General features: G+C 40.4%; 2 protein-coding genes across 2 annotated transcripts in view; one reads left to right on the top strand and one right to left on the bottom strand.

Moving 5' to 3' along the window:
- Positions 1–481: 481 nt before the first annotated feature.
- C4H3orf85 (chromosome 4 C3orf85 homolog) lies at positions 482–16,031 on the bottom strand. The gene is made up of 4 exons (XM_051819077.2): positions 15,987–16,031; positions 15,834–15,886; positions 3,228–3,361; positions 482–885 (listed from the first exon to the last, which is right to left on the bottom strand). Exons 2-4 carry the CDS (start codon positions 15,880–15,882, stop codon positions 796–798), a joined length of 273 nt encoding a protein of 90 aa, XP_051675037.1. The 5' UTR covers positions 15,883–15,886; positions 15,987–16,031; the 3' UTR covers positions 482–795.
- Positions 16,032–23,885: 7,854 nt separating this feature from the next.
- MORC1 (MORC family CW-type zinc finger 1) overlaps positions 23,886–26,374 on the top strand; it is a 247,048-nt gene continuing 244,559 nt past the window's right edge. The window contains exons 1-2 of the mRNA XM_070072071.1: positions 23,886–24,205; positions 25,530–25,698. The gene's annotated coding sequence lies outside the window, so the exon portion shown is untranslated. The remainder of the gene's footprint in view (positions 24,206–25,529; positions 25,699–26,374) is intronic.

Genomic DNA, 26,374 nt, shown 5'->3' with positions numbered 1-26,374 from the left:
AGAAAATATAAAGAGCTCATAAACTCAACAACAACAAAACGAAAAGCCCAGTTAAGAAATGGGCAAAGGACTTGAACAAGCATTTTTTAAAAGAGGAAATCCAAATGGCCAACAGACACATGAAAAAATGCTCAGGATCACTAGTTGTCAAGGAAACACAAATCGAAATACAAGGAGGTTTCACCTAATCCCAGTTAGAATGCCTTTCATACAGAAATCAACAAACAACTAATGCTGGTGAAGATATGGGAAAAATAGTGTCAGTAGTTCATAGCTGCTGCTCCATTTGAAAGATCCCTGCTTCTCAGAACTTATATATATAAAGGGCTATATTAAAAGGGCTACTTTATATATATATATATAGTATAATATATATATAAATATATATATTTATATATATATATAGTATATATAAATATATATAAAATATATATATATAAAATATATATATATAAAGTAGCCCTTTTAAATAAAAGGCAGTAGGAAGCAACAGGTATAAACTACGGACATTAATTTTTTTGGTTTTTGCTTTTCTTTTCCCATAAAAGTTCACATTTGGGTAAATGTTATTACTATACTTTTATTTGGTTCTCATTTCAAGAGCTACAATTTATTGTGAACTTCTAATTCCAAGCCTTTACATGGATTTTCATTATTCCTTTCATCAACTCTATGAGACAGACATAATAAATAATCTAGAAATGGCATGGATTTGCCCTCAGCTCTTCCATGGGTTTGGTGTATTGCCATACTGATTCCCACCATCCTTGTTTTGCTTTCATCGGTAGAGCACATTTAATGGACAGAGGAAATGTCATAGGTGAAGATATTCACACCCAAATAATACTGGGCAGTTGTTTTCAAAGCATGCCACGTTTCAAGAGCCTGCAATGAAAGGAAACACAAGTCACGAACTGAGTGTGTGAAGCATATGGTGCAGCAGTTCTAATAACCACAGATACTCCTAAAAACTGTCAAAAATACATAATGGAAGAATTGTAAGAATTATACCAAATAGGGTTTGGGTTTTATATTGTTAGCTGTCTGTACTTTGACACTGAAGAGTTTTGCAGCATTTGTGGGCCAATGCGGTAGACTCTGCCTACATTGCTATAACTGTCCATTGATCACAGAATTGGTCTACAGTTAGAGGTAGGATTGTACCTGCCTCTAATTTCAACATTTCACAAAGATGACACAGTCTACTAGCTTACACAGTTATTTAATTTGCCAAATAAATACATGTCTTATTGTAATTCCTATAAATGTTGTCTCTTTGAAAGAAATAGACATAAAATTATATGCATTATTCAAGCTGGTGTTTTTCATCAGCAAACACTGAAAAGCAAGTTGATCCTGGTAGACCACTAAAGACTCAGCCACGCAGAGTAATGGTAGGACTGAGACCCCAGAAAAACAAGGACATTCAGTTTTTATGACTTTGTACAACCTGATGCCTGGTGATAATGAGAGCCTTAAGTATGCAGAAAAAATGAATGAGTAAGTGAAGAAATTAATTAGTTGACTTGTTGTAAAGCTTTGCTTTCCAAATTGCTAAGTTGGAAGAAGGAAATCATAAATAATTGAAATCTTCAAAATAATTCATTTGTCTTAGAGTTTCAATGTCTTTTTCCATTAGAAAACTAAACATGAAGGGTGTATATTTCTCCTAGTGGTTAACATGCTTGTTAAGAGGCCTATATATCAGATTACCTGGGTTCAGTACCCAACTCTACTCTTCAGCTTTCTGCCAAGGGAGACCCTGGTAGGCAGTAGGTGATAGATAGCTCAAGCAATCAGGTTCCTGTCACCCACGTGGGAGACTTAGATTAAGTTTCTGGCTTCTTGCTCCTGCCTGGCCCAATCCCAGACATGGCAGTCATTTGGGGGAGTTGACCAGTGGACAGGAGGTATCTTTCTACTTCCCTTTTTTAAAAAATAGATTTTTATTTATTATTTACTTGAGAGGCAGAGTTACATACAGAGAGAAAGGGAGAGACAGAGAGAAAGGCCTTCCATATGCTGGTTCACTTCCTAAGTGGGTGCAACGGCGGAAGCTGGGCCAATCCCAAGGCAGGAACCAGGAGCCAGGAGCCAGGAGCCAGGAGCTTCTTCTAGGTCTCCCACATGGGTGCAGGGGCCCAAGCACTTGGGCTATCCTCCACTGCTTTCCTAGGCCATAGCAGAGAACTGGATCAGAAGAAGAGCAGCTGAGACATGAACTGGGGCCCATATAGGATGCAGCGTAGGTGGAGGCTTAGACCACTGCACTACAGGGCCAGCCCCTTTTCTACTTCTTCTAACAGAGAAAAGTAACCATGAAATAAAACTGGATAATGCAAGTTTATCCTTTATTTCTTTTGGGGTTGGAATGAGAATGAATAGGAAAATGCAAAAAGTCCAAGTAAATGAAGGAACTAGCTTGAATAATTGTCACAGAAGAAAAGTAGCTACTGAACAGCTGAGATTGAATTAAAATGTGACCACTATCCATTCATCCACCTACCCAAACAAGTAATGATTTATTAAACCTTAACTACATAACAATCATTGAATGAATAATTACCTTTATCAATAAGACCTTACCCTTGTAATCTTAGGCAAAGAGGTAAGCATATGAAACAAATATCTCTAATGTAACATTTTGAGAGCCATTCACATGTGAACAGCATTCACAAGGGCAAGATGGAAGGACAAATGCTTCCTTGGAAAGAAGGGTAGGGTTTCAGAGAAGAGATGACATTTGAGCTTAGTCTTTAGCAAAGGGGTGGAATTTACCAGGCAAAAGCTACTTCCTGGGGAAGAAAGAGTAAGTTAGTTCAGAGAGGCTAGAGAGAATAAGGCAGGGCTAGGCTATTGGTGTGTTAATGCCAACTGATAAATTACTTATTTAAAAAGATAGACAGTAAAGGACCTGTTTGTTTTTGTTGCTGTTTGTCTTTTGCTTTTAAGATTTATTTATTTTTTTGAGAGGCAGAGTTACAGAGAAAGAAAGAGAGAGAGGCTGGGAGAGAGAGAGGAGAGAGAGAGAGAGAGAGAGAGAGAGAGAGAATCTTCCAACTGCTGGTTCATTCACCAAATGGCCTCAAGGCCAGAGCTGGGCCAGGAAATGAAGAAGCCAGGACTCAAGCAGGTGCTCATATGGGATCCTGGTGTCGCAGATGGTGATCTAACCACTGTGCCACAATGCCAGCCCTGACCACTTGTTTCAAGTATAAATACAGTACCTGATCAGCCAATGTTTTTCCCCAAGCATTTGGACTATGATCTGAGTCCCAGTAATCTTGCAAATTTATGTGTCTTTTGAGATGTAGGAACTGGTTTGCTGGGTCCTCCCATAAAAATGGTGCTCCTAGTGCTCCTGCAATTCAGACCAAGAGCATATCATTTAGGGCAATGATTTACACTTCAATGTAAATCTTTAAAGGACATAGCCTCCCTTGTTGCCCTGCGCCTTCAGAGTGCATGGCCTTCAGGTCACCGCTCTCTGCTTTCCTGCCTGCATGCTTGCTCTGCAGTGCTCGCTTCTGGCCTGCTCTCTGCTTGGTATGGACCCATCTTAGCTTCTTGACTTCTTTTTCTCCCCTAATTAAAATTCACACTCTCCTGTGCATTTCTCTCACTGAATAAAATCCTTAAAAACTTACAAAAAATAAAAAATAAATGGCATAGCTATGGTCTTTGAGGTCTGAGTGCCTGAGAGGGAAACTCTGCAAAAACTAAGCCCTGAGGGAGGTGGCTGCTCTTATGCCTTTTGTTACCATTACACCACCACTCTGACCTGCATATAATATAATATAATATAATATAATATAATATAATATATACTCTGTGGTGTATGGACAAGGATTTCAGAGTTTCTTTACACACAAAGGAGGCTGAAGGTTTAAATTAAAATTCTAGCTTTTGGGGTAGGCATTTGACCTAACAGATAAATTGCCTCTTGGATGGCTCCACTCTAAATTTCAGCCCCCAGCTGGAAGGCACCCTGAGAGGCAGCAGTCAGTAGGCCAAGTGGTTAGGTTCCACCACCCATGGAGGAGACCTGGGTTGATGTCCTGGCTCTCGGTCTAGTTCTAGCTGTCTATGAGGATTTAGGGAGTGAAACAGCAGTGGGGAACTCTTGGTTTTTCTGTCTGCCTATATGTTTCCTCTGCCTGATTGTGTGTCTGTATCTCTCTGTCTCAGATAAGTAAATATATCTTTTAAGAAGACTTATTTTATTTATATGAAAGGCAGAGTGACAGAGAGGGAGAGACAGAGAGATCTTTCATCTGCCAGTTCACTCCTCAAGTGGCTGCAACAATTGTGGCCTAGCCTGGGCCTAGCTGAAGCCAGGAGCCTAGAACTGCATCTGGGTCTCCCCCATGGGTGACTTGGGTCATCTTCTGATGCTTTCCTAGGCACCTTATCAGGGAGCTTGAATGGAGGCAGAACAGCCAAGACTCAAACAGGTACTTCAATTTGGAGTGCTGGCCTTGCAGACAGTAGGTTAACCCACTGTGCCACAACACTGCACCAGAAAGTATGCTCAAAATGTTTTTTTGAAATAAATAAAATCCTATCTCTATTACATTTTTAGGAAAATTATTTAATTTTTTTGAAAAATTGATGTATTTATTTGAAAGGAAAGTTATAGAGAGACAGAGGCAAAGGCAGAGGCAGAGGCAGAAAGAGACAGAATTTTCCATCTGCATGTTCACTACCCAAATGGCCACAATGGCGGGACCTGAGCCAGTTCCAAGCCAGGAGCCAAGAGCTTTTTCCAGGCCTCCCACCTGGGTGCAAGGGCCCAACAACTTGGGCTATTCTCTGCTGCATTCCCAGGCACACCAACAGGGAGCTGGACCAGAAGTGGAGCAACAGGGACCTGAACTGGTGCCCACATGGGATGCCGGCACAGCAAGCAGTGGCTCCACCTACTATGCCACAGTGCCTGCCTGAAAATTGCTTAATTTTTCAAGTATTTTTTCTTTTTCAAAAAAAAAAGACTTATTGTTTACTTGAAAGGCAACATTACAGAGAGGCAGAGGTAGAGAGAGATAGAGAGAGAGAGAGAGAGAGAGAGAGAGAAAGATCATCCATCCACTGGTTCACTTCCAACATAGTTGCAACAATCAGCTGAACCAGACCAAAGCCAGAACCCAGGAGCTTCTTCCAGGTCTCCCACATGGGTGCAGGGGCCCTAGTGCAGAGTTGGATCAGAAGTGGAGCAGCCGGGTCTTGAACAGGTGGCCATATGGGATGCCGGCGCTACAGGCAGTGGCTTTATCTGCTACACCACAGTGCTGGCCACTAGTTTTTTCTTGTATGCAAAGGGCTATTATTACAATATACAAAAGATGGCTATGAGGACTAGATCAAAGATGGCCCAAACCAAAGAATCCAGTCTTATTCTTGCTCTCTTACCCTTCCAAAACAGAATGCATCTGTTAGTTTGAAGCAGACTGCTCTCCTGTCATTTTGATTTATTTGGCTATAATTGATTGATTTATCAGTAAATTGAACTGGCTTGTATTTTGTATTCCTCCTACCTTAAAGAAAAAAAGATGATAATTTGAAAAATCAAGACATTTTAGGGCCTTCACGCTTTAACTACCAATAATTTTAACTATTTTCTAAATTGTGTTTACATTCATAAGTATAACAATACTGTTCAAAATTATAACTTGAATCAATAAAAAGAATATATTTATGTCTGGCCTATATATGGCAACAATATAATTTATTCACCATTTGTGATAAAAGATCACTTATTACAAAGTGTAAGCTACAAGTAACATTATGTTAGGCTCTTGCTAGCTTCATCATTAACAGGGCTGTGTACACCAATGTCCTGGATGGATGGGGATTATAGTGAGCTATAAAATATGAAACTCCCCTCTTTGGTGCTTCATATATGGTTGGGAGCAAAGGTCAAAGGTAGAACACAAAGCAAGGCAACACAAGGTTTTATTGTACTACGGGAGTTTAGGACAAAGTGTTGTTATTGAGCACTGGGACACTTGGGCACAAGCAGCCCTGAGGGAGAGGGACACCAGGCAAGTAAATGAAGCCTCCCACCAGCAGCCATGTCAGGGAGCACCTGGGCACCTGCAGCTTTTGCCCAGTCCACCCAGCAGCAGTCGATGTCCTCTACTGACATCTCTCCTGTATCATCGCGAGAAATGCTGAGGCAGAACCACCTCGCTAAGCCACTCCCAAATTTCTGATCCTGAAATTGAAGTAGTAACTCTTGATTGTTTTAAGTTGCTAAGGTTCAAGCAGATTGGTTATGCAGTTGTGGATAACTAACACAATGCGTTAAAATTACTTTCTATTGTGAAGGAAAATTACTGATCACTGGGACTGGGATGTTAATGAGGTTAGTGAGACTCCTAAGGCACAAAATGTAAGAAGGAATTCCATCTAAAGCCTGTACAAATATTGTACCTTAAATTCTTTTCTTCCCCCACCCCAGTCTCTGCTCTGATGATGGTCATTGCGTGATCAGATAAATAAAAAATAACTCTTGTCAATCATTGTTTGCTGTATAGATAGGAAACAAACAATGCTGGCTATTGGGAAACACCCATTGGAGCTAAAGCTCAAGGAAAATGAGAAGATGACATCTCATAATTAGACTATCCTTAGTGGGAGTATTTAATTCTGATATTGGCATGGAAGTCTCGTAGAGAATTGCATTTTGAGTTACAGTTACATATGGTTTCAACAGTTGGCTAGGGCCGGCGCCATGGCTCAATTGGTTAATCCTCCACCTTTGGTGCGGATATTGTCAGAGATAATGTTGGAAAAACAAGCTGGAGTTCATTTCCAAAGAATTTTTACTGTCATAACAAGAAGTTAATGATAATTTCTGCATAAGAAAATGATAGGGCCAGATTTACTTTTAAACATTTTTTTATTTTGATGAAATATACAAACAATAAAACTTCTCATTCTAATCATTTTTGAGCATCCAATTAAATGAGATTAAGTACATACTTCTTTAAAATTTTTTTATTTTTTTTATTTTTTTGTCAGATAGAGATAGACAGTGTGGGAGAGAGACAGAGAGAAAGGTCTTCCTTCCTTTGATTCACCCCCAGAATGGCTGCTACAGCCGGTGTTGCACCAATCCAAAGCCAGGAGCCAGGTGCTTCCTCCTGGTCTCCCATGGGGTACAGGGCCCAAGCACTTGGGCCATCCTCCACTGCACTCCCGGGCCACAGCAGAGAGCTGGACTGGAAGAGGAGCAACCGGAACTAGAACCCGGCACCCATATGGGATGCCAGCACCTCAGGCGGAGGATTAACCAAATGAGTCACAGCGCTGGCCCCCATACATGTTGTTTTGTAACCATCAGCACTACCCATTTCTAAATATATTTCACTTTCTCGAATGAAACTTCATACTCTCCATGACCCCCTCCCCGAGTTGCTGGGAGCCACCATTCTATCTCTAAGAATTTGACTGTTCTAAATAACTTAAATAGCACAATCATACAATATCTGTTATTTATTGCACTTAGCATATCTTCAAAGTCCATCCATTTTGTACATGTGTCAACATTTCATTCCTTTTTAAGGCTGAGTAATATGTTGTGTGTGTATACCACATTACGTTGATCCATTCACAGGTTTATTTTGAAAGATCTGTTTCTCCATGGTGTGAAGGACTGATGGTAAAAGTAAGAGAGCAGAATGAGGGACCCAGATTTGGAGGCTCTTTTTCTAACCCACATGAGAGGTAAGTAGGGCCTGAAACAGGTAAACAACAGTGGGGATGGGAAGACAGGATCAAAAGGAACCCTCATTCATGTGCCCAGTGTGGACCAACCAGCAATGAAGTTTCTGTTTTAGTAAAAAAAGTGTGACTTATGATGATGCGTATCTTATGCGTTATTAGCATGTTAAAAAACATTTTCAAAACAAAATGTCCATGCAAATTAAATACAGTACAATCAATAAATAATATTTCTAAATAAATGATGCTTATATTATAACTCATAGATAAAGAATTTTCAGTAATTGCTTTACAAAGTCTGGTGTAGAATTATCCCAAAGTAAAACCTAATGTCTGAAACACAATTATCCTGACACATTGTACAATCACTAAGAAAAAAATTGTTATTACATAAATCTTGGCAGAGAAGCAGGCTTTAAATATATACCATAGCCATTTTTAAGCTCTAATAATTCTGTCTTTTGTAAATCTTCATCTTTTTCTCATGGAAATTGTTTTATTCATATAATTTCCTTCCCCTCCCCAGGACAAAGCACATATCTCAGCATTATGGGCCCAACAGACATCTAATAAATATTAATTGATGGTGATAATAGCATCACCCACGAGACAGACAGAAAGCAGTATTTATTATCCTACATTGCAAATGAGAAAATTGATACACGGAGATGAAATGACTCGCTCAAGGTCACATAGGAAGTCAGTGGCAGGGCTGGAAATAAAATGCAAGTAATATAACAGGACATGCTATTATCCTTTCTGCTTGAGAAGTTTCTCCTCCCTTTTTCATTCTGCCTGATCAACCTTGAAAGTTAGTGAGAGCAAGGCAAGGGTTTTGACTTGGCGAGCCTCATGATAGTGCTGGCACTTGAAAACCAAAGCCCGGGCTTTATTGCTGTTGGTTTTGAAATGGCTGTGTGTGTGTGTATATGTGTGTGTGTGTGTGTGCGTGTGTTAATGTAGGCAATATCAGCCAGGTTTATCCCTTTTTAAAACTTTATGACAATAAGCTATGAACAATATCTTTCTGTCTTTCTATCCAACTACCTGCATGGCCTCCCTTCTTTTCATCTTATTTCATAGTCAATTTTAAAAGGATCTGTCAGTGTTCTATCTAAACACTTCTCAAGTATCCTCCGGCAGAATATTCTGTGCAGTAGAATTAAGGCAAACACTTAGGCTGGAGCTGTTCAGGAGCACAGATCTCCCCACACAAGCCAAGAGCGATCAGAGACAAAGGCGCTTTTGCTGGTCAAGTCTGTGACCAGCGAGTTCAGCCAGCCAGTTCTTATTACTGCACCTTCATCTCCTCTTCTGTCAAACAAGGCTGCATTATATGATCTCTAAGTCTTTTCCAGCTCTATTAATTTGAACCAGAATGTATTCACAACAAACAAGTCATTAGCCAAAACGAACTTTCTCTGTGTGCTTTGATGTCATCAGAAGCATATAGATTAAGATAAGTGGGCTCAGCTCCAATTGCCTTCATTGAACTTACATGATGAGAAAATTCAGCAATGAGACAGACATAAATAAATGAAAAGGAGGTCAAAATAGGCCTATGTGGTAATGAAAACAAAACAAATAAAAATGTATTTGCATTATGCATAAAGGAATGGATGCCCATCATGGCCAAGTGAGCAGTATGGGAGTCACAGAAATTGCATCATTTGAAATGGAAAAACTCCCTGTATTATCATCACCATGGCAGAAAAATGACTGCAGAGTCTGTACACTATGCATATGACCATGAGAATGATACTGTGTCAGGAACCTTCAGACTAAAAGAAGACTAGAAAGCCTAATGTGAAACTTAAGATAGAGAATTATAAGGCTTAGTTTCCTGACACATTTTTGCTTTATTCCCTGTAGACGGAGCTAATTTACAGTAATCTCTGTCCTTTTGTGCGCTCTGCCCCTAGGTGGTGCACTGCCTCATTCATGAGGTAAACCCAAGAAATATAACTCAGCATGTCCCGCTCAGCTCTTCCTCTTTCCTCTGGAGACTGAGTTGCCTCAGGGGATGCACTTTCTGTGTTTGTTCTGCAGCCTGCAATGGATAGTAAATCTGTCAAGTGTTGGGATCTGGTCATCCGGCATTTATGTCCTCGCACTAAGCTACATCTTCTTCATAATTCCTTCTCAGTAATAAAGGACATGACTTGTCTACCATAATCACGTTTGGTCTACTTCTCAACTTGATCAAAACCAGGACAAGGAAGATGGATGCTATTTGGGGAAGTGGTCCAGAGAACCCAAGAGTCTTGTCTCAGAGCCCAAGACATAGGAAAAATAAAAAAGAGCACAGACCAGAGCCTTCCATCCAGCAGGAACTTGTCATCCCTGGGTAGCCATTGTAGTGAATTCCCTTCCTCATGTAAATTTCAATGTCTGCATGTCTTTGAAATGAATGAAATAGGATTCAGTGGGAACAAAAAGCATAAAATACCTGGCAGATTTACAGTCTATGTCCATTTCTAGCTATTTTTCTTAGAATCTGACTGAAGCTATTATTTGTAGTGCTCCCTGATATTGGGACTAGAAACAAAGAATAAAAACTACAGTCCTGCCATGAGTTTAATACTTAAGCATATGACCCTGAAACAAAGCACCCAGCACTCAGTATAAATATTTAAAGGACAATATTCATTATTTGCTATTTCTATTGGGTTGAGTTTCAGTTCTTACCTTTAACATGTTTATCTACTAAAAAAAGATGAAATAAGACCCCATAAAGTTATGTGCAGATTCAACCTAAGTACTGAAATAAGGTAGAAATGATTTCTGGGAACTTAGGAGAAAAGGATCATGAGAACAGGACATACAATATGGTAACATTTTCAAAAATCTCTTTAAATGTAGGAAAAATTTGTGATTTTGTAAGAGGATAAAATACTCTAGGTTCATATTTGATTAAACTGAAATATCTTTTGTGTTAATAAGTTTCTTAAAAGGAAAGGGAGAAAGAGAAGGAAAGAGGGCAAGAGGGAATATCATTATGTTCTTAGGACTGCATCTACTAACTATACTGTATCTGTTAAAAACTAATAAAAAATTAAAATTAAAAAATTAGAAAAAACAAAGACAGACTTGGAAAAAAAATAAGAATTTTCTTTACACATAATGAAAAAGTGATTATTTCCCCCCAGATTTCAACTAGGATCATTTATAGTAAAAAACAAAAGAGTTATATTTAGTACACTAGAGTATCTCACTTTGTTTTAGTTCAGTTAAAATTGTTGGGAGAGAGAGAAAGAGAGAAAGTTGGAGGAGACTAGATAGGAGAAAGTTTGGGTTATAAGAGAGGTAGTGTGAAGAAGAGAAAGGAAGTAAGGAGGGGGAGAGAGAAATAAAGAAATAAAAGGATGGAGAGAAAACAAGAAGGAAAGTTACAAAAGATAGAAGGTTTTGAAAGAAAAGCCATGCACAAAAGGAACAGTGCAGATAGAGGTTATCACAAGATGGAGGGCAGAGAGGGTGGATGGAAGAGAACAAGAAAAGCAGAATGCTGAGCTGCAGGCCCAGCTCTCACACCCCTGGAAGAGTCAGCTCTCCTCATAGAATGCACTCATAACTAAACGTTTCCATCAGGAATGTTCGCTTGGCTGATACCACAACTGCTGATGTACTACTTCAAGAAATAAGTAAGAATTATTATCACACGAATTGAACTGAAATCTGTGTGAACCTGCTCCCAACACATAAATGATGACATATGTGCTCACACATGTAGTCATGTGATTTCCTTGGACATGCTAGGTTTTTATTAGATTTTAATCCTGTGGATAGAGAAATTTACAACTCACGAAAGGTGACATTTTATATAACTCAAGAGTGACTGCTTCTGGGTGACTACCTAAATGTGTAGATGGATTCATATGTCCAAAGCTGTGACAAATGATGCGGTATAGATAGCATCCAGTGTGCCTGAGTGTAGACATAAACAATGACATTTTTCCTACAAGTAAATTATTTCTTAGTTTTTTTTTTTCTCACAAAGTACTTAATTGAGAGCACCAGTTAATCATTAGCTCAGCTAAGTAAGTAAAATTAAGAATAAAATCTTAAAATAGGACCTGGCACTGTGGCATAAAGTTGGGCCTCTGCCTGCAGTGCTGGCATTCCATTCGGGCTCTGGTTCAAGTCCCAGCTGCTCCACTTCCAATCCAGCTCCCTGCTAATGCTCCTGGGAAAGCAGTGGAAGATGGCTGAAGTACTTAGGTGTCTGCTGCCCACATGGGCAACCCGGGTTGAGTTCCAAGCGCCAGGCTTTCTGCCTGGCCCAGCCCTGGCCACTGTGGCCATTTGGGGAGTGAACCAGAGGATGGAAGACTTCTCTCTCTCCTTCTTTCTCTGTATCTCTGCCTTTCAAATAAATAAATAAATCTAAAAAATCTTATAAAATAAAGGCATCAGACTCTCTCAGGAACTGGAGAAGCACAGGGTGACTGAAAAGGGCCTCTCTTCCTGTGACTGTGAAGGAGGCAAAAAAAGAGTGGCGGTACTGACAGGGTTAGGGGCCAGAAAATGTGAGCTTCAAAGCTCTTGTCAAAAATCAAAGCCAAATAGAAAATCATTCAACACAAATCAACATTTGTTACTAACTGTGGAGTGAAAAACAAGAGCTAGAGCAACGAAATAAAGACCGCGGCAGTTTATTTTGCTCCCTGTCTAAAAAAAAAAAAAAAAAAAAAAAAAAAAAAAAGATATACTCGGACTTTATAGACAGATCTTATTGTAGGTAAAAAATGTGGGCATAGACCCCTAAATCATTTCATGTGTGGGTCAACTCCAGCTGCCAAATCAAATAGGAGAACGCAATTGCTGAGGGAAAATAAGTCTATTTTTTATTATTTTAGTAGAATGGCAATGAAAGCACTTTTTTAGAAATATATGCATTAGAAACAACCAAAAAGCAATGTAATGTTCAAAAATTCGTTTATTTGATGAAATACTTTCCAAATATATTTATTTATATTTATTTTCCACATTTCCTCTTTATGTGAATTCTTCTTTTTTTTTTCTTTTCTTTTTTTTTCTTTTTTTTTTTTTTGACAGGCAGAGTGGACAGTGAGAGAGATACAGAGAGAAAGGTCTTCCTTTGCCGTTGGTTCACCCTCCAATGGCCGCCGCAGCCAGCACGCACCGTGCTGATCCGATGGCAGGAGCCAGGTGCTTCTCCTGGTCTCCCATGGGGTGCAGGGCCCAAGCACCTGGGCCATCCTCCACTGCACTCCCGGGCCACAGCAGAGAGCTGGCCTGGAAGAGGGGCAACCGGGACAGAATCCGGTGCCCTGACTGGGACTAGAACCCAGTGTGCAGGTGCCGCAAGGCGGAGGATTAGCCTAGTGAGCCGCGGTGCCGGCCTGTCTGTTTGGTTTTAATAACTGCCCTGTGGAGATGATCATGTGGAATTTAGTGCTGCCTTTCACTATTTGTTCAAGTAGGAGCTGTCATTGAAAGCCTTTACTTCTGTCTTGGCTCTGCTCTATTTTGTCACACAACATCTCCCAGTTCCCTGACTTCCGCTCTCTTCTTGTGGAAGCAATGGCTGCAATACTGACTCGACTGTACTTCAGAAGGATCTCTTGCCTGATATTCTGCTGCCTGTCTCCAGTCTGGCATTGATAATTTGTGTGGCAGGAAGAAGAGTTTTGTTCTCAGTTCTTTCATGCAGAATTTGGATGTGAATACAGCATCCAAATGTGATTAAAATTGTTCAAAGTGGTCATTTCACTAAGCTCTCTTTCCTCTAGGAAGTGGGAAGCAAAGCACCTATTTTCAGAATGGTCATGAGAATACAATTAAGATAACATATATAAAGCCCTGACATACAAAATAAGTTAAGGCAGTACAATTAATATTTGCTGATTTTATTATAAGAGAAGGCAGTTCTTGGCTTAAATGTTCCTTGTAGGCTTATTTATTTATTTAAAAAAATCAAACAGCACCACTGTAGTTTCTGACTCTCTGAACAAAGAATCATCTCCAAACTGTGTAAGTTCCTATTTTGAAAAAAGAAATCAGTAGCATAACTTGGGAATTTGGATAATAAGTATAATCACTTCAGTTGGCATCTCATCATTTTTGGTTTCAGCATTCCCAACAGAAAAACAGATGCAACCTTCTCCCTACCTACATAAATTAAGTTCTAGAGAGAAGTGATTTTCTAGACAGCTAGTCTAGTCCTTATAATAAGGAAAAGAGCTCCAGAGAAATGCAGATGTACAGGCTCCGTTCTTTAAAGAAAAAGAAGATCCAAAGAAAATTGATTCAAGCTGTTTCCTACTCTACAGCTATGTGATCTAGAAAATGTCAGTTATCAGAACGATGAGTGAATCTGGTTCCCCTCAGCCTGCAAGCCAGGACTTCCTCCCTGAAGCCTGAAGGGCTGACAGCAATGCAAATGCTTCTTTGTCATTACTTCCCAGTTTCCCATTTATTATTTCATAAACTTCAGCCACAGAATGATTTTTATTGTTTTTATTGTTATCTATTTATTTTAATGATTTATTTAATTATTTGAAAAGCACAGTTATAGAAAGAGAGGGAGCGATGCAGAGAGAGAGAGAGCTTCCATCTGTTAGTTCACTCCCCTAAATGGCCTCAATGGCCAGGCTGAAACAGGAGTCAGGTCTCTCATGTGCGTGATAGGGACCCAACCACTTGGGCCACCTTCTGCTGCTTTCCCAAGCCATTGGCATGGAGCTGGATCAGAAGTGGAGCAGCAGGGACAAGAACCAGTGCGCATAAAGGATTCTTGTGTCATAGGTGGCAACTTTACCCACTATGGCAGAACGTCAACCTCTTTATTATTTTTTTTTGAAGTGAACTCAATCAAACCAGTTCTTTTTACAGGAAGATTTATCTCAACTAGAGGTGACATTAATTCAGACTGGTTTCTTAAGGAAATCTAAAGTTTCGTAAGAAATTTTACAGAGCCATTTTCCTTTGTTGGATGTGGTTGAGCCTGCAGCATTCACAAGTGAATGAGAACCAACCATAGTGCTTTAGTTTCGCAGGCATCCGCCTCACCCCCTCTAATGTCAACTGCAAGGATCAGCATCAAAGCAAAGCATTATACTAATGGGTTATAAGCTAATGACTAATTCACAGTGCACTCCCAGGCATTCAAACTACATCAGCCTCCCTTTTTTTCATCAGGAGATGTGAGCTATAACTGTGCATGATTGTATTTGCTTTGGTGATAACTGCCTGTGGCTTGGCTAAAGATTTTTAAACCCTAGTATGACTCAAATGCAAAGTACAGTATTGATTAAAACTATTAAATTATTTCTATGCTTAGGAACTAAAGATTACTTGCACACAGCTATTTATTTCTCTTTATTTTATTCATTCTTTCTTATCTATCATCTATTTATCTATCTATGTATCATCTATCTATATAGAGAAGCTTCAAAAATATATATATGTTTTGCTTGACTCTCAAGCTTATAGAAACAGTAATTTATCCTAATTTAAGTATCTTTATCAGAAATATTTATGAGCTATACAGTTTAACTGTGAAGATATTTTATACTTTTGTTAAGTATTTTCAGATTTTGTCACAGCAAAAAAAAAAAAAAAAAAAAAAAAAAAAATGACCCCTCAGTTCAATGCTGATATAAGCCATTGAGTTACTGGGTCAATCTGACAGCAAATCACCTGGCCTCTGGTGACTTTCTTCATCTGCCTTTCAAACACCACTTGGAGCTACGATTTGCCCTAAAGGTTAATGAATTCACACTCCCAAAGTATTTGAGGTCTCCATATAATAGTACTATGTAGGTTTTATAGTTTCTAAAGAAGATTTAAAATTTTCCTTTGTGCAAGGAAACCAGGGCATTTCTTTGGAGGAAGCAATTAAATAGACTTCTTAGCAACAGTAACATATTAATATGTAAGTACATAATTAGGAATAAAATGGTCACACACATAGTTAACATCAGCATGTCCAAAACCACAGCATGGAAACAATAGTTTGTTTCCTGCAACACTTTAAGTCTACCGAGAAAAGGTATTTGTTCATTTCTCTAAAAAGTCAAAAGGAATTATCAACCTGAAAACTGTAAAAAATCCGATTAAATAAAAAAGAAATACACTCTTACCTATAAGCAATGTTGAACACAGAGCTACTTGAAGCATTTTATAGGTCATGATCCTATTTTGGAAAGAAAAGATTTATTTATCTTAATTTAGCCCAAGCAAAGTTTTGGGGTCTCTCAGACACTCTGCAGGAGTATAAGGCATCTGCTGCTTACCTGGGAGCCCTGGCAGCTCAGCCAAGTCAGACAGGCCCTTTCTTGAGACGGTTTGCTTTATGTATCGCCAGCCGTTTTACCCTTTGGACTTTTTGAACTGACGTTTTACAGGCTGTTCTTACATGAGCTATTTATTTATTTACCAATTTTACTGTCCAAACAGACCAAAGCAATGTAAGAAAAAAAAAAAAAAGGTGGTGAAACTGGGTCATTAAACGTTACTGATAGAAATGTAAACTAGTACCATCACTTTGGAAAACAATTGGTAGTTTCCTAAATATTCAAGCAGGCAATAATTGTTCAACCCAGCAATTGCATTGCTACGTATTTATTTTAAAAAAAAACAACAGAAGGGGACAGCACTATAGGGTAGTAGGAAAAGCCACCACCTGCAGTGTTGGCATCCCATATGTATGCTGGTTTGAGTCCCAGCTGCTCCACTTCTGATCCACCTCTCTACTATGGCCTGGGAAAGCAGTGAAAGGTGGCCCAAGTGCTTGGATTCCTGCACCCATGTAGGAGACCCATAAGAAACTCCTGGCTCCTGGCTTCAGATCAGCGTACCTCCAGCTGTTGCAGCTATTTGGGAAGTGAACCAGTAGATAGAAGACCTCTCTCTCTCTCTCTCTCTCTCGCTCCCTCTACCTCTCCTTCTCTCTGTGTATCTTTGACTTTCAAATAAATAAATAAATCTTAAAAAAGAAAAACAACAGAAAACTTATGTTAAAACAAATATTTAAATAAAAATATTCAAAGCAACTTCATTGGTATTTGGCAAAATTGGGAAATAAATCACATGCCATTCAATAGCTGAATTTTTAAAAAAATATTTATTTATTTGAAAGGCAGAGTTAGAGAGAGAAGAAGAGACACAGAGAGAGTGAGAGATCTCCCATTCACTGGTTCAATACCCTGGTGCAGTGACTGGGGCTTGACCAGGCAGAACCCAGGAGCCAAGAGCTTCCTCCGGTTCCCACGTGGGTGCAGGGGCCTGGGACTTGGCTCATCTTCTGCTGCTTTTCCAGGTGCATTACCAGGGAGCTGGTTTGCAAGTGGAGCAGTTGGTTGTCGAACTGAGGTCTATATGGGATGCTGGCACTGCATACTGCAGCTTAACCTGCTGCATCACAGTGTCAGCCCCCCAATAGCTGAATGTTAAATTGTGGTACATCTATACCATAGATCACTACCAATAATAATAATTTTGATAAGACCAGTAACTTTTATGACTCTAAGAAAATTATGATAAGCGGAAAGAGCCAGTCCCAAATTTTTACATTTATATAGCCTTGAAAATGTAAAATTTATCAAAATGAGCACATTAGTAGTTGCCAGGGATTAGGGATAGGGGAAGGCAGACGAGGCTTATAAAAGGATAATGTAAGAGATCTTTGTGGTGATGGGACAGTTCTGTATCTTGGCTGTAGTGGTAGATATATAAATACAAGCATGTGACAAAATTACAGAGAACTAAATCACACACAAACATAAAAATGAATACAAGGAAAACTAGGGAAATATGAATGAGATCAATAGAATATATCAATGTCAATGCCCTGGTTGCAATGCCATGCAATAGTTTTGCAAGATTTATCAGTGTGAAAAGCTTGGTAAAGAATAGCCAGGAACTCCCTTGCTTGAGGTGGCTTTTAAATATCCCTCATGTCTCCTGTTTCTCATATTTCTGTGAATGTAAATATATATGTCTCAAAAATATTTAATTAGAAACAAGTCATAGTTAACTATATTATAAAAATTTGTTTTCAACAAAATACATATATAACTGGAACACTACATTCATTTTTAAAACAATTGTCCTTCTCAGTGTTGTGACAGGTAACTGAACAAAGCAGTCATCTAATACAATTTATTACTAGCAAATTATGCATCTGTTTGTCAATCTCATTAAGATTTTGCAATCTAGTCCTTGTATATAGCACAACAGGTTAAGTTTCCTCTTGCATTGCTGGCATCCCATAACAGAGCACTGGTTCAAATCCCAGCTGCTCCACTTCTGATTCAGCTTCCTAGTAACGCATCTCAGAAGGCAGTGGATGATGGCTCAATTGCTTGGGTCCTGCCACCCAAGTAGGAGATTCAGATGGAGTTCCTGGCTCTAGGTTTCAGACTAGTCCAACCTTGGCTGTTGCATCCATCTGGGAGTTGAGCCAGCATATGGAAGATCTTTCTCCCTCCCTCTCTCTCTCTCTCTACTTTTCAAATAAGTATTTTTAAAAGGTAGGCAAGTTGTAATGAGTATGAATGGAGATATAAATGTGGAAGAAAACAACTTTTTTTTTTGACAGGCAGAGTGGACAGTGAGAGAGAGAGAGACAGAGAGAAAGGTCTTCCTTTGCCGTTGGTTCACCCTCCAATGGCCGCCGCGGCCGGCGTACTGCGCTGATCCAAAGCCAGGAGCCAGGTGCTTCTCCTGGTCTCCCATGCGGGTGCAGGACCCAAGGACTTAGGCCATCCTCCACTGCACTCCCGGGCCACAGCAGAGAGCTGGCCTGGAAGAGGGGCAACCGGGACAGAATCCGGCGCCCCGACCAGGACTAGAACCCGGTGTGAAAACAACTTTCTTAATGCCTATCTTTGAATTGTAAAGGTTGTCTAGAAATTTAAATGTATCTAACTGGGTGTTATGCTTCTATTTACTGATGAAGAAAAGGCTTGGAAAGATACTAAAAAGTGTTTTAAAACAAGCACAGTCAAACCCTAGAAGCCTACTCCACATGTCCATCTGTAAAGGTTTTAGAGATGAAATCACCATTGCCACAATTCTGTAAGTCCCCTTTACTTTGGGGATAAGTATAAATTGTAGCTGAGAGATGGACTAGAAGAATCTCAAGAAAACCAAGAGAAAATGCTCTAAAAAAATTTAACAGCCATGGATGAACCAATAGAGTAATCCATCTTCCTCTTTTTACTTCCATTAGTCTTTAATTTGGACCTCAGGTGAAGTTTGTCTGTGAAGGGTTGCTTCCTGTCTCTTCTGTCTTACTTCTCTCACAAAATAGGTGATTAGTCACTATTTTTGAAGAAATGTATAATGCAAATACAAAACAATAATAGCTGTCCCATGAATTTTACACATTGTCTTACATAAGCTTCACAACAATTCTATGGAGATGGTATTATCATTATTTTACAGATAAACTTGGCCTCAGAGAGGTTTCACATTTTTCCAGGGAGTTTTCCAGGCTAAAGCTTTGCAGCAGAAGTAAAGGGGCTGCTCATGATAATGAGAAAGAATATTCGAGTGTGGCTCCAAATGGGTCCGTAGTTGAATGTGGCCTGGGCAAATCAATTGTAAATATGGCTGCAGTGCAACCGCCTTCATGGGCAAGAAAATGGTGTCCTTCCTTGTAAACGAAGGCTTCTTTGATCCCCCAAATCAGATTTGGCTATTATGTCTTACATCTACACATTGTTAGTTGTTAGGCCACATTTCTTTGCATTATGGTTATATACGTTTGTTTCAATATTCCTGAGTAGATAATAAGGCTGCTACTGCATCTAACTCATATTTGTACACTCTTAATGCCTCACATGTAATAGCCCTAATCAATATTACTGAATGCAATTGAATCAATTTGTTCAACTTGGATTGAACTACATTGAGTTCTTGTTTTTCTGCACTGTAACTATCAGTTTGCTGCCTTAATCAATCAGCTGCAGAAAACAAGTATAGTTTAGCAGTTGTGTTTTTTATGGTGAAGCTTGGGTTTAAGTAGTTTTCCCAGAGCGTGTTTCTTCATGTGAGCTATGGAGGAAAAAGTTGTGATATAGGCAGGCAGATAGGATTAAATTGATTAGATTTGTGAGCTGGAGACCACGCCTTCGCCCTTCATCCTTTTGTCATCTCATGCCCCTACCTGACCTCACCTGTATGCCCACCTGCCAGTAAGACTATGTAACCACCCCCCTTCGGAAGTGAATAAAAGGCCCAGAACGCCTGGGCCCTCCCTCTTGTTCACCCCCACGCCTCTTGGCATGGGCAGTGTTTTGGCCACCTCTGATGACTGCTCGCCCATGCAGCCCATGTGCTCTCTCTCCCTTGCAGCCTCTGTTCTACTCCCAGAAAAGGCTGGTAAACTTCTAAGCTCCCTCTCATACAGCCCTCACTTTCCTGTGTATTTCTCTCTCCAAATAAATGTTAAATATATTTGTTGCCTGTCTCATTTATAAGCAGCTGTTATTTAGAATACTTCTCTAAATACATAGCAAAAACCCTAAAAATATTAATCTTAAAATAATTAATAAAATTTTGAGTAAAGTGTTCCAATATCAATTGAAATCCATGAAAGTTGGCAATTAATTATAAAGGCATAGAAGCGTTCTTTGAAATGCAATTGGAATGTCTATCAAGTGGCATGAATTAATGCAACCCATTGGAGGAGTCTGTTTACATATTTGATGCTTTATACTTAGAAATTATTACTTTAATATGATATGATAGACCTTGGTAAGCTCCCATAGTCTCTTCCATATCAATGAAATGTAAATAATAGGAGGAAAACCTGTGAAATAAGAGCAGAAGAAAAAAGAATGAGGAGCAAGTACAACTTAGTTTCTGCTGAGTCATGACACCTGTGCAATCAAGCCCAATAAACTGCAAACCTTTGGCGAATGCAGTGGTCATTTATAGGATTCTGATAAGAAGCGATGAAGGGCAAGGTACACTGGCCTGATTCAATGACATCATCAGCCTCACTGAAAGGTGCAGGGAAGAATATATTAAGCCACACGAAATATACTGAATTCTCAGCTGCATTCATTCTATAAAAAGTTGATGACAGCTCTTATTTTTATGAAGCTATTTGAGATTCTTTAAGAGTTGATGAATGAGGGCCGTTGCTGTGGCTCACTTCCCCTGCTTGTGGCGCCGGCATCCCATAAAAGCACTGGGTTCTAGTCCTGGTTGCTCCTCTTCCAGTCCAGCTCTCTGCTGTGGCCCTGGAGGGCAGTGGAGGATGGCCAAGTGCTTGGGCACTTGCACCCGCGTGGGAGACCAGGAGGAAGCGCCTGGCTCCTGGCTTCGGATTGGCGCAGTGCTGGCCATAGCAGCCGTTTGGAGAGTGAACCAACGGAAGGAAGACCTTTCTCTCTGTCTCTCTTTCACTGTCTGTAACTCTATCTGTCAAATAATAATAAAAAAAGAGTTGATGAATGAGAACAGAAATTTTCCCCTAGCTTCTGGTTAAGGAGACTTTTTTATTTATTTTTAAAATTTATTCATTTATTTGAGGAGAGAAACAGAAAGAGGCAAAATAAAAGAGAGAAAGAGAGAGACTATCTACTGTTCACTCCCCAAATGTCCACAATAGCCAAAGCTGGGCCAGGCTGAATCCAGGAGTCAGGAACCTAATCTAGATCTCCCATGTAGGTGGCAGGGATTCAACTACTTGAGCCATCACCTGCAGCTCCCAGGGTTCCCCAAAGCAGGAAGCTATAAATGGGAATAATGCCATGTCCAAACCAAGGCACTCTAATGTGGTTCCTGGGCATCCAAATCCAGTCTCTTCACTACTAGACCAAATGTCTGTCCCCAGGAGTAATTTTAAAATGGATTTGGCTGCAGACAAAGGTTTTCTGTAATTTATATTCTGAGCATAATGCATCCCCATTATCAGGTCAAACCTCTTAGGGGTACCATTTTCTTCCAAGAATTGAAGGAATATCCCATTACACCTGAGGCTATTGGCTGACATTTAGGAAGAGAACGATACAGCAATCACATCCTAAGAATGAATAGGGGTTTTGTTAAGTGTTGAGCTATGTGCAGAAAGCAGTTCTTTAGAGAGGTACAAGATATAGTAATTGGTGTAATTAAAAGCTGTTTTTTGAATTTCCATTTGAAATATGGTTTTGCCTTGGAAGTTAAAGCTTTTGTTTTCATTCTGCTTTCAATCTATGAATAAAATGAACACTTGCCGAGAACAAATAGCAGGTACAGCCTTTCTTTAACCTTTCCTCTCAGTTTAAGTACTCTATATACCCTCTTACCATCATGTCTATCAACTCTTCATTGCTGCTGTCACCAGGATATGGGGGGAGGGCATACAGCCACCGTATATTAAAGTAGGAGCTAGTACTGTGGTGCAGCAGGTTAAATCACAGCTTGCAATGCCAGCATCTTGTATTGAAATGCTGTCCAAGTACCAGCTATCCCATTTCTGATTTAGCATCTAGTTAATGCATCCTGTGAGGCAGTATATGATGGCTCAGGTGCTTGAGCCCCTGCCACCCATGTAGGGGATACAGATAGAATTCCGAGCTCCTGGGGCTGGTGTTGTGGTGCAGGGAGTAAAGTCATTACCTGCAGTGCTGGCATCCCATATGGGTGCCTGTTTGAGTCCCGGCTGCTCCACTTCCAATCCAGCTCTCTGCTATGGCCTAGGAAAGCAGTAGAAGATGGCCCAAGTCTTTGGGCCCCTGCACCTGCATAGGAGACCTGGAAGAAGCTCCTGGCTCCTGGCTTCAGATCAGCACAGCTCTGGCCACTGTGGCCTATGGGTAGCACACTAGGTTAATCCTCCGCCTGTGGCGCCAGCATCCCATATAGGCACCGGTTCTAGTCCCAGTTGCTCCTCTTCCAGTCCAGCTCTCTGCTGTGGCCTGGGAGGGCAGTGGAGGATGGCCCAAGTGCTTGGGCCCCTGCACCTGCATGGGAGGCCGGGAAGAAGCACCTGGCTCCTGACTTTGGATCGGCGCAGCTCTGGCCATTGCGGCCATTTTGGGGAGAGAACCAATGGAAGGAAGACCTTTCTCTCTGTCTTTCTCTCTCTCTCTCTCTGTAACTCTACCTGTCAAATAAATAAATAAAATCTTTTAAAAATGTATATTAAATACATTAAGATGTTTTAACAAAGTAGGAGCTGGGTGAATTTGGAGAATTGAGCTAAAATGTTGGAGAAATGTGTTCTCTCCTTGTTTCTCTTTTACTGTGGTTGCTGCAGATTTGAAGATTTACTACAGTCAGAGAGTCTTAGGTTTGATGTAGTTTAGAAATCCTGTTTAAAGACTTGCATAGCAGGTGTCCCTTTTTGTAGATGTAGGTGGTTCAAGGTCTTTGATGAAAGGTTGGACTGATCCCACCTGGGTTTCACTTCACAAGTGGACAAATCGTCATCTTGAGCTCAATGACCCAGTGAATCCTTTTCCACTCTTTCTCATTTATCTGCAGTGTATACATCTACTGCAGACCTGTGCAAAGACAATTTGAAATTTGCAGTCTTATCCTTCAGTTTTTATTCATTCATTCAACAACTATCTATTAGGCACCTCCTATGTTCTAGGCACTTTCAAAATTCATCTAGTTTGAACACATTCCATGTCTATTGTTCCAAGTACAAGAGTTACAAAGAGATATCAAAATGATTTCTTATGTGAGAGAAGATAATCTCAAGGAAAGTTTCCCAGTGAGGTTTCCCACGGGGTTTCCCATAAGGACAAATGACATTGAGGGAGGAAGAAAACTCTAGGAAAGGAAAGGGTAGCTACAGAACGGTAGCCTGAATGAACACAATACATCAGTCAGGTGTCATTTGGAGCTATTACAATAACATTTGTGTGTACTCTACTAATGTACTTTAAAAGTTCTCTGTGTTACTGGTGTTCAGTGATGTCAGTGATTTCTATTGGTTGTTACTATAAACAAATTGAAACACATGCCTTTAATACAAATATACACAATTTAGTTTAAGTAAAAATGCCAATCTGATTTATGACATGGTGTTCAGAACCACACAGTTGCCTGATTAAGCCTTGAGGTAATACATGCCAAAGCGTTTTCCTCATCACACACTGAATAATTGATGGTTGACATATGTGACATTCATTGAGTGTCAGCCATGTGCTAGCAGTTTGCAGAGCACATAACTCTCAAGGGGCCCTGCCCAGTTGGCTCACTGGCAGAATGCGGTCTGTCATTTGTTAAGTCATCCATACTTCACCAAACGAAAAGCAAAGAGAGCACTTCTGGAGATTCACTGAGGAAGCGCACAGGGCCAGGTGTTCTCCGCAGGAAGCTCGGTGGGCATCACTCTCCGTGCTGTGGGAAAGCAATCTGCGCCCACGGCTCCGGTAATCTCTGAAGATAAACTTGATCATCTAGAGTGGATTCGAAGGAAAAGCTTTTCTATCATTTTGTGGTGGTGTTTCTACTGTGACCTGTAATTGAGCCCTCACCAGGGTGATTTTCTCAGGAACAAAATGTAAGTACATGTGCTGCAGCCTAATGTGTATAAAAACAACAGCCGTGTTCCCCAGGGGAAAGGTTAGCTGTAAAGGATTTAACATACTGCTTGAAATCCCTGATTCCTTGAGGAAAAGTTGGGAGATTTAACATACAGCAGAGGGTGTATGAAAACTAAATGCCAAAGGTGGGTACAGCAACTGAGGAGAACAAGCAGGATTCCGATTACCGGGCTGGAAGTTTCAGAGGGTAAAGGGAGAACAGGAGGGGTGCACAGTGGCTGGATGAGAGTGGTGGGAATTATTTCTCCTGAATTGCTGTTGGGCAGCTGTGCTAGTTTGCTAGGGCTGCTCTAACAATTACCACAGGCTGAGAGGCCTACACAATTGAAATTTAATTCTCACAGTTCTGGATGCTGGAAGTCCAACATAAAGATGTTGGCAGCATTGGATTCCTCCAAGGCATCTCTTTTTGGCTCTTTGAGGGTCAGTCTTCCAGTGCCTGTGAACATGATCATCCTCTATGCATGCATTCCTTACGTCTTTTTTTTTTTTTTTTTTTTTTTTGACAGGCAGAGTGGACAGTGAGAGAGAGAGACAGAGAGAGAAAGGTCTTCCTTTGCCGTTGGATCACCCTCCAATGGCCGCCGCTGCAGCCGGCGCACCGCGCTGATCCGATGGCAGGAGCCAGGATCCAGGTGCTTTTCCTGGTCTCCCATGGGGTGCAGGGCCCAAGCACCTGGGCCATCCTCCACTGCACTCCCTGGCCATAGCAGAGAGCTGGCCTGGAAGAGGGGCAACCGGGACAGAATCCGGCGCCCCAACCGGGACTAGAACCCGGTGTGCCGGCGCCGCAAGGTGGAGGATTAGCCTATTGAGCCACGGCGCCGGCTTCCTTACGTCTTTTTTTGTGTCCTTCTCTCCTGTTTTTATAAAGACTCCAGTCAGCTTTGACTGGGGTTTACCCTGACAACCCCACTGTAAAATGTTGACCACATTAAAGACCCTGTCTCTGAATACGGTACATTCTGAGATTAAGGCGTCAACATAGGAATTCTGAGGGGACACAATGCAGTCCATATTGGTAGCAAAGACAGTTCCCACGAGTGTGCATTGATTTGCTTCTCTTAGGCCTTCTTTTCTCCATAAGGAATAGGAGTGTTTGCAGGCTGGTGGAGCAAATCAGAGGGGAGAAAGAAGCTCAGGAAGTTCTGTCAGCTGATGATCTTTTTTTTTCTTGATGAGATTGCCTTTCTGTCTTGGCAAGAAGATATTTGAAAAAGATGAGAAATGTTCTTCTATAATCTTCCTTCTCCATTTTTCTTGATTCTGTTTCCTCCCCAGGAATTTGAAGACTGTTAAAAATAATTATATCTCTGTCAACTGACACCACATAATTTTAGAGCCCATTCCAACTGAGACTGGTGAATACGTTGGTTGGTAAATTTCATGTTTGTGAATGGAAAATCTATCAGGGCAGGTAAAAATGAGCAACAGTGAGTTGGCAAACTTGGTAGGTACTGACTGTATTTTGGGGAGATTACTAAGCATTCAAAAATCTCTCACAAGCCTTAAAACTAGATTATTCAGTGCATTAGTGGTCATGTAATGGGTATTGAATGCATTAGGGTAATTTTTTTTCTTACAAATTTAAACAGATTTCTCAAGTAAGCCTGAGAATATTATCTGCTGGAAATAAGAAATCAAATTTAGTGCATATTCCAAGGCTCTTGAGATTATGATTATCCCTTACATGGGGCTCCCCAGAAAGCTTTTAACTTGAAATAGAAGCAAAGTGGTTACACAGTCCCCAGGCATTACACAGGTTACACAGTCCTGTTGAGTGCCCCAGTGTTCTTCACGTAGTAAGGATGGCATATTCTTCACTGTTACCATCAGATTATCTATTTAGGATTAATAATCCTTTGTTTACTTTAAATAAGAATAATGTTATGAAGAACAGAGTTTGGACTGGAGATGAAGCATGGAGTGGGCAGTCCTGAAGAGGAGGATATGAGAAAGGAAAAGAGGCTGGCGTTGCAGTGCCGTGCGTTGTTATCAAGTGTGATACTGGTATCTAATCTCACAGGGTTGGTTCCAGTCATGGCTACCCTGCTTCAGACCTAGCTCCCTGCTAACGTACCTGGGAAAGCAACAGATGATGGCTTAATTACCTGGGCCCCTGCTAC

Source organism: Oryctolagus cuniculus, chromosome 4 (genome assembly GCF_964237555.1).
Source record: "Oryctolagus cuniculus chromosome 4, mOryCun1.1, whole genome shotgun sequence".
Taxonomy (NCBI): domain Eukaryota; kingdom Metazoa; phylum Chordata; class Mammalia; order Lagomorpha; family Leporidae; genus Oryctolagus; species Oryctolagus cuniculus.
This window is presented reverse-complemented; position numbering and strand designations above follow the sequence as displayed.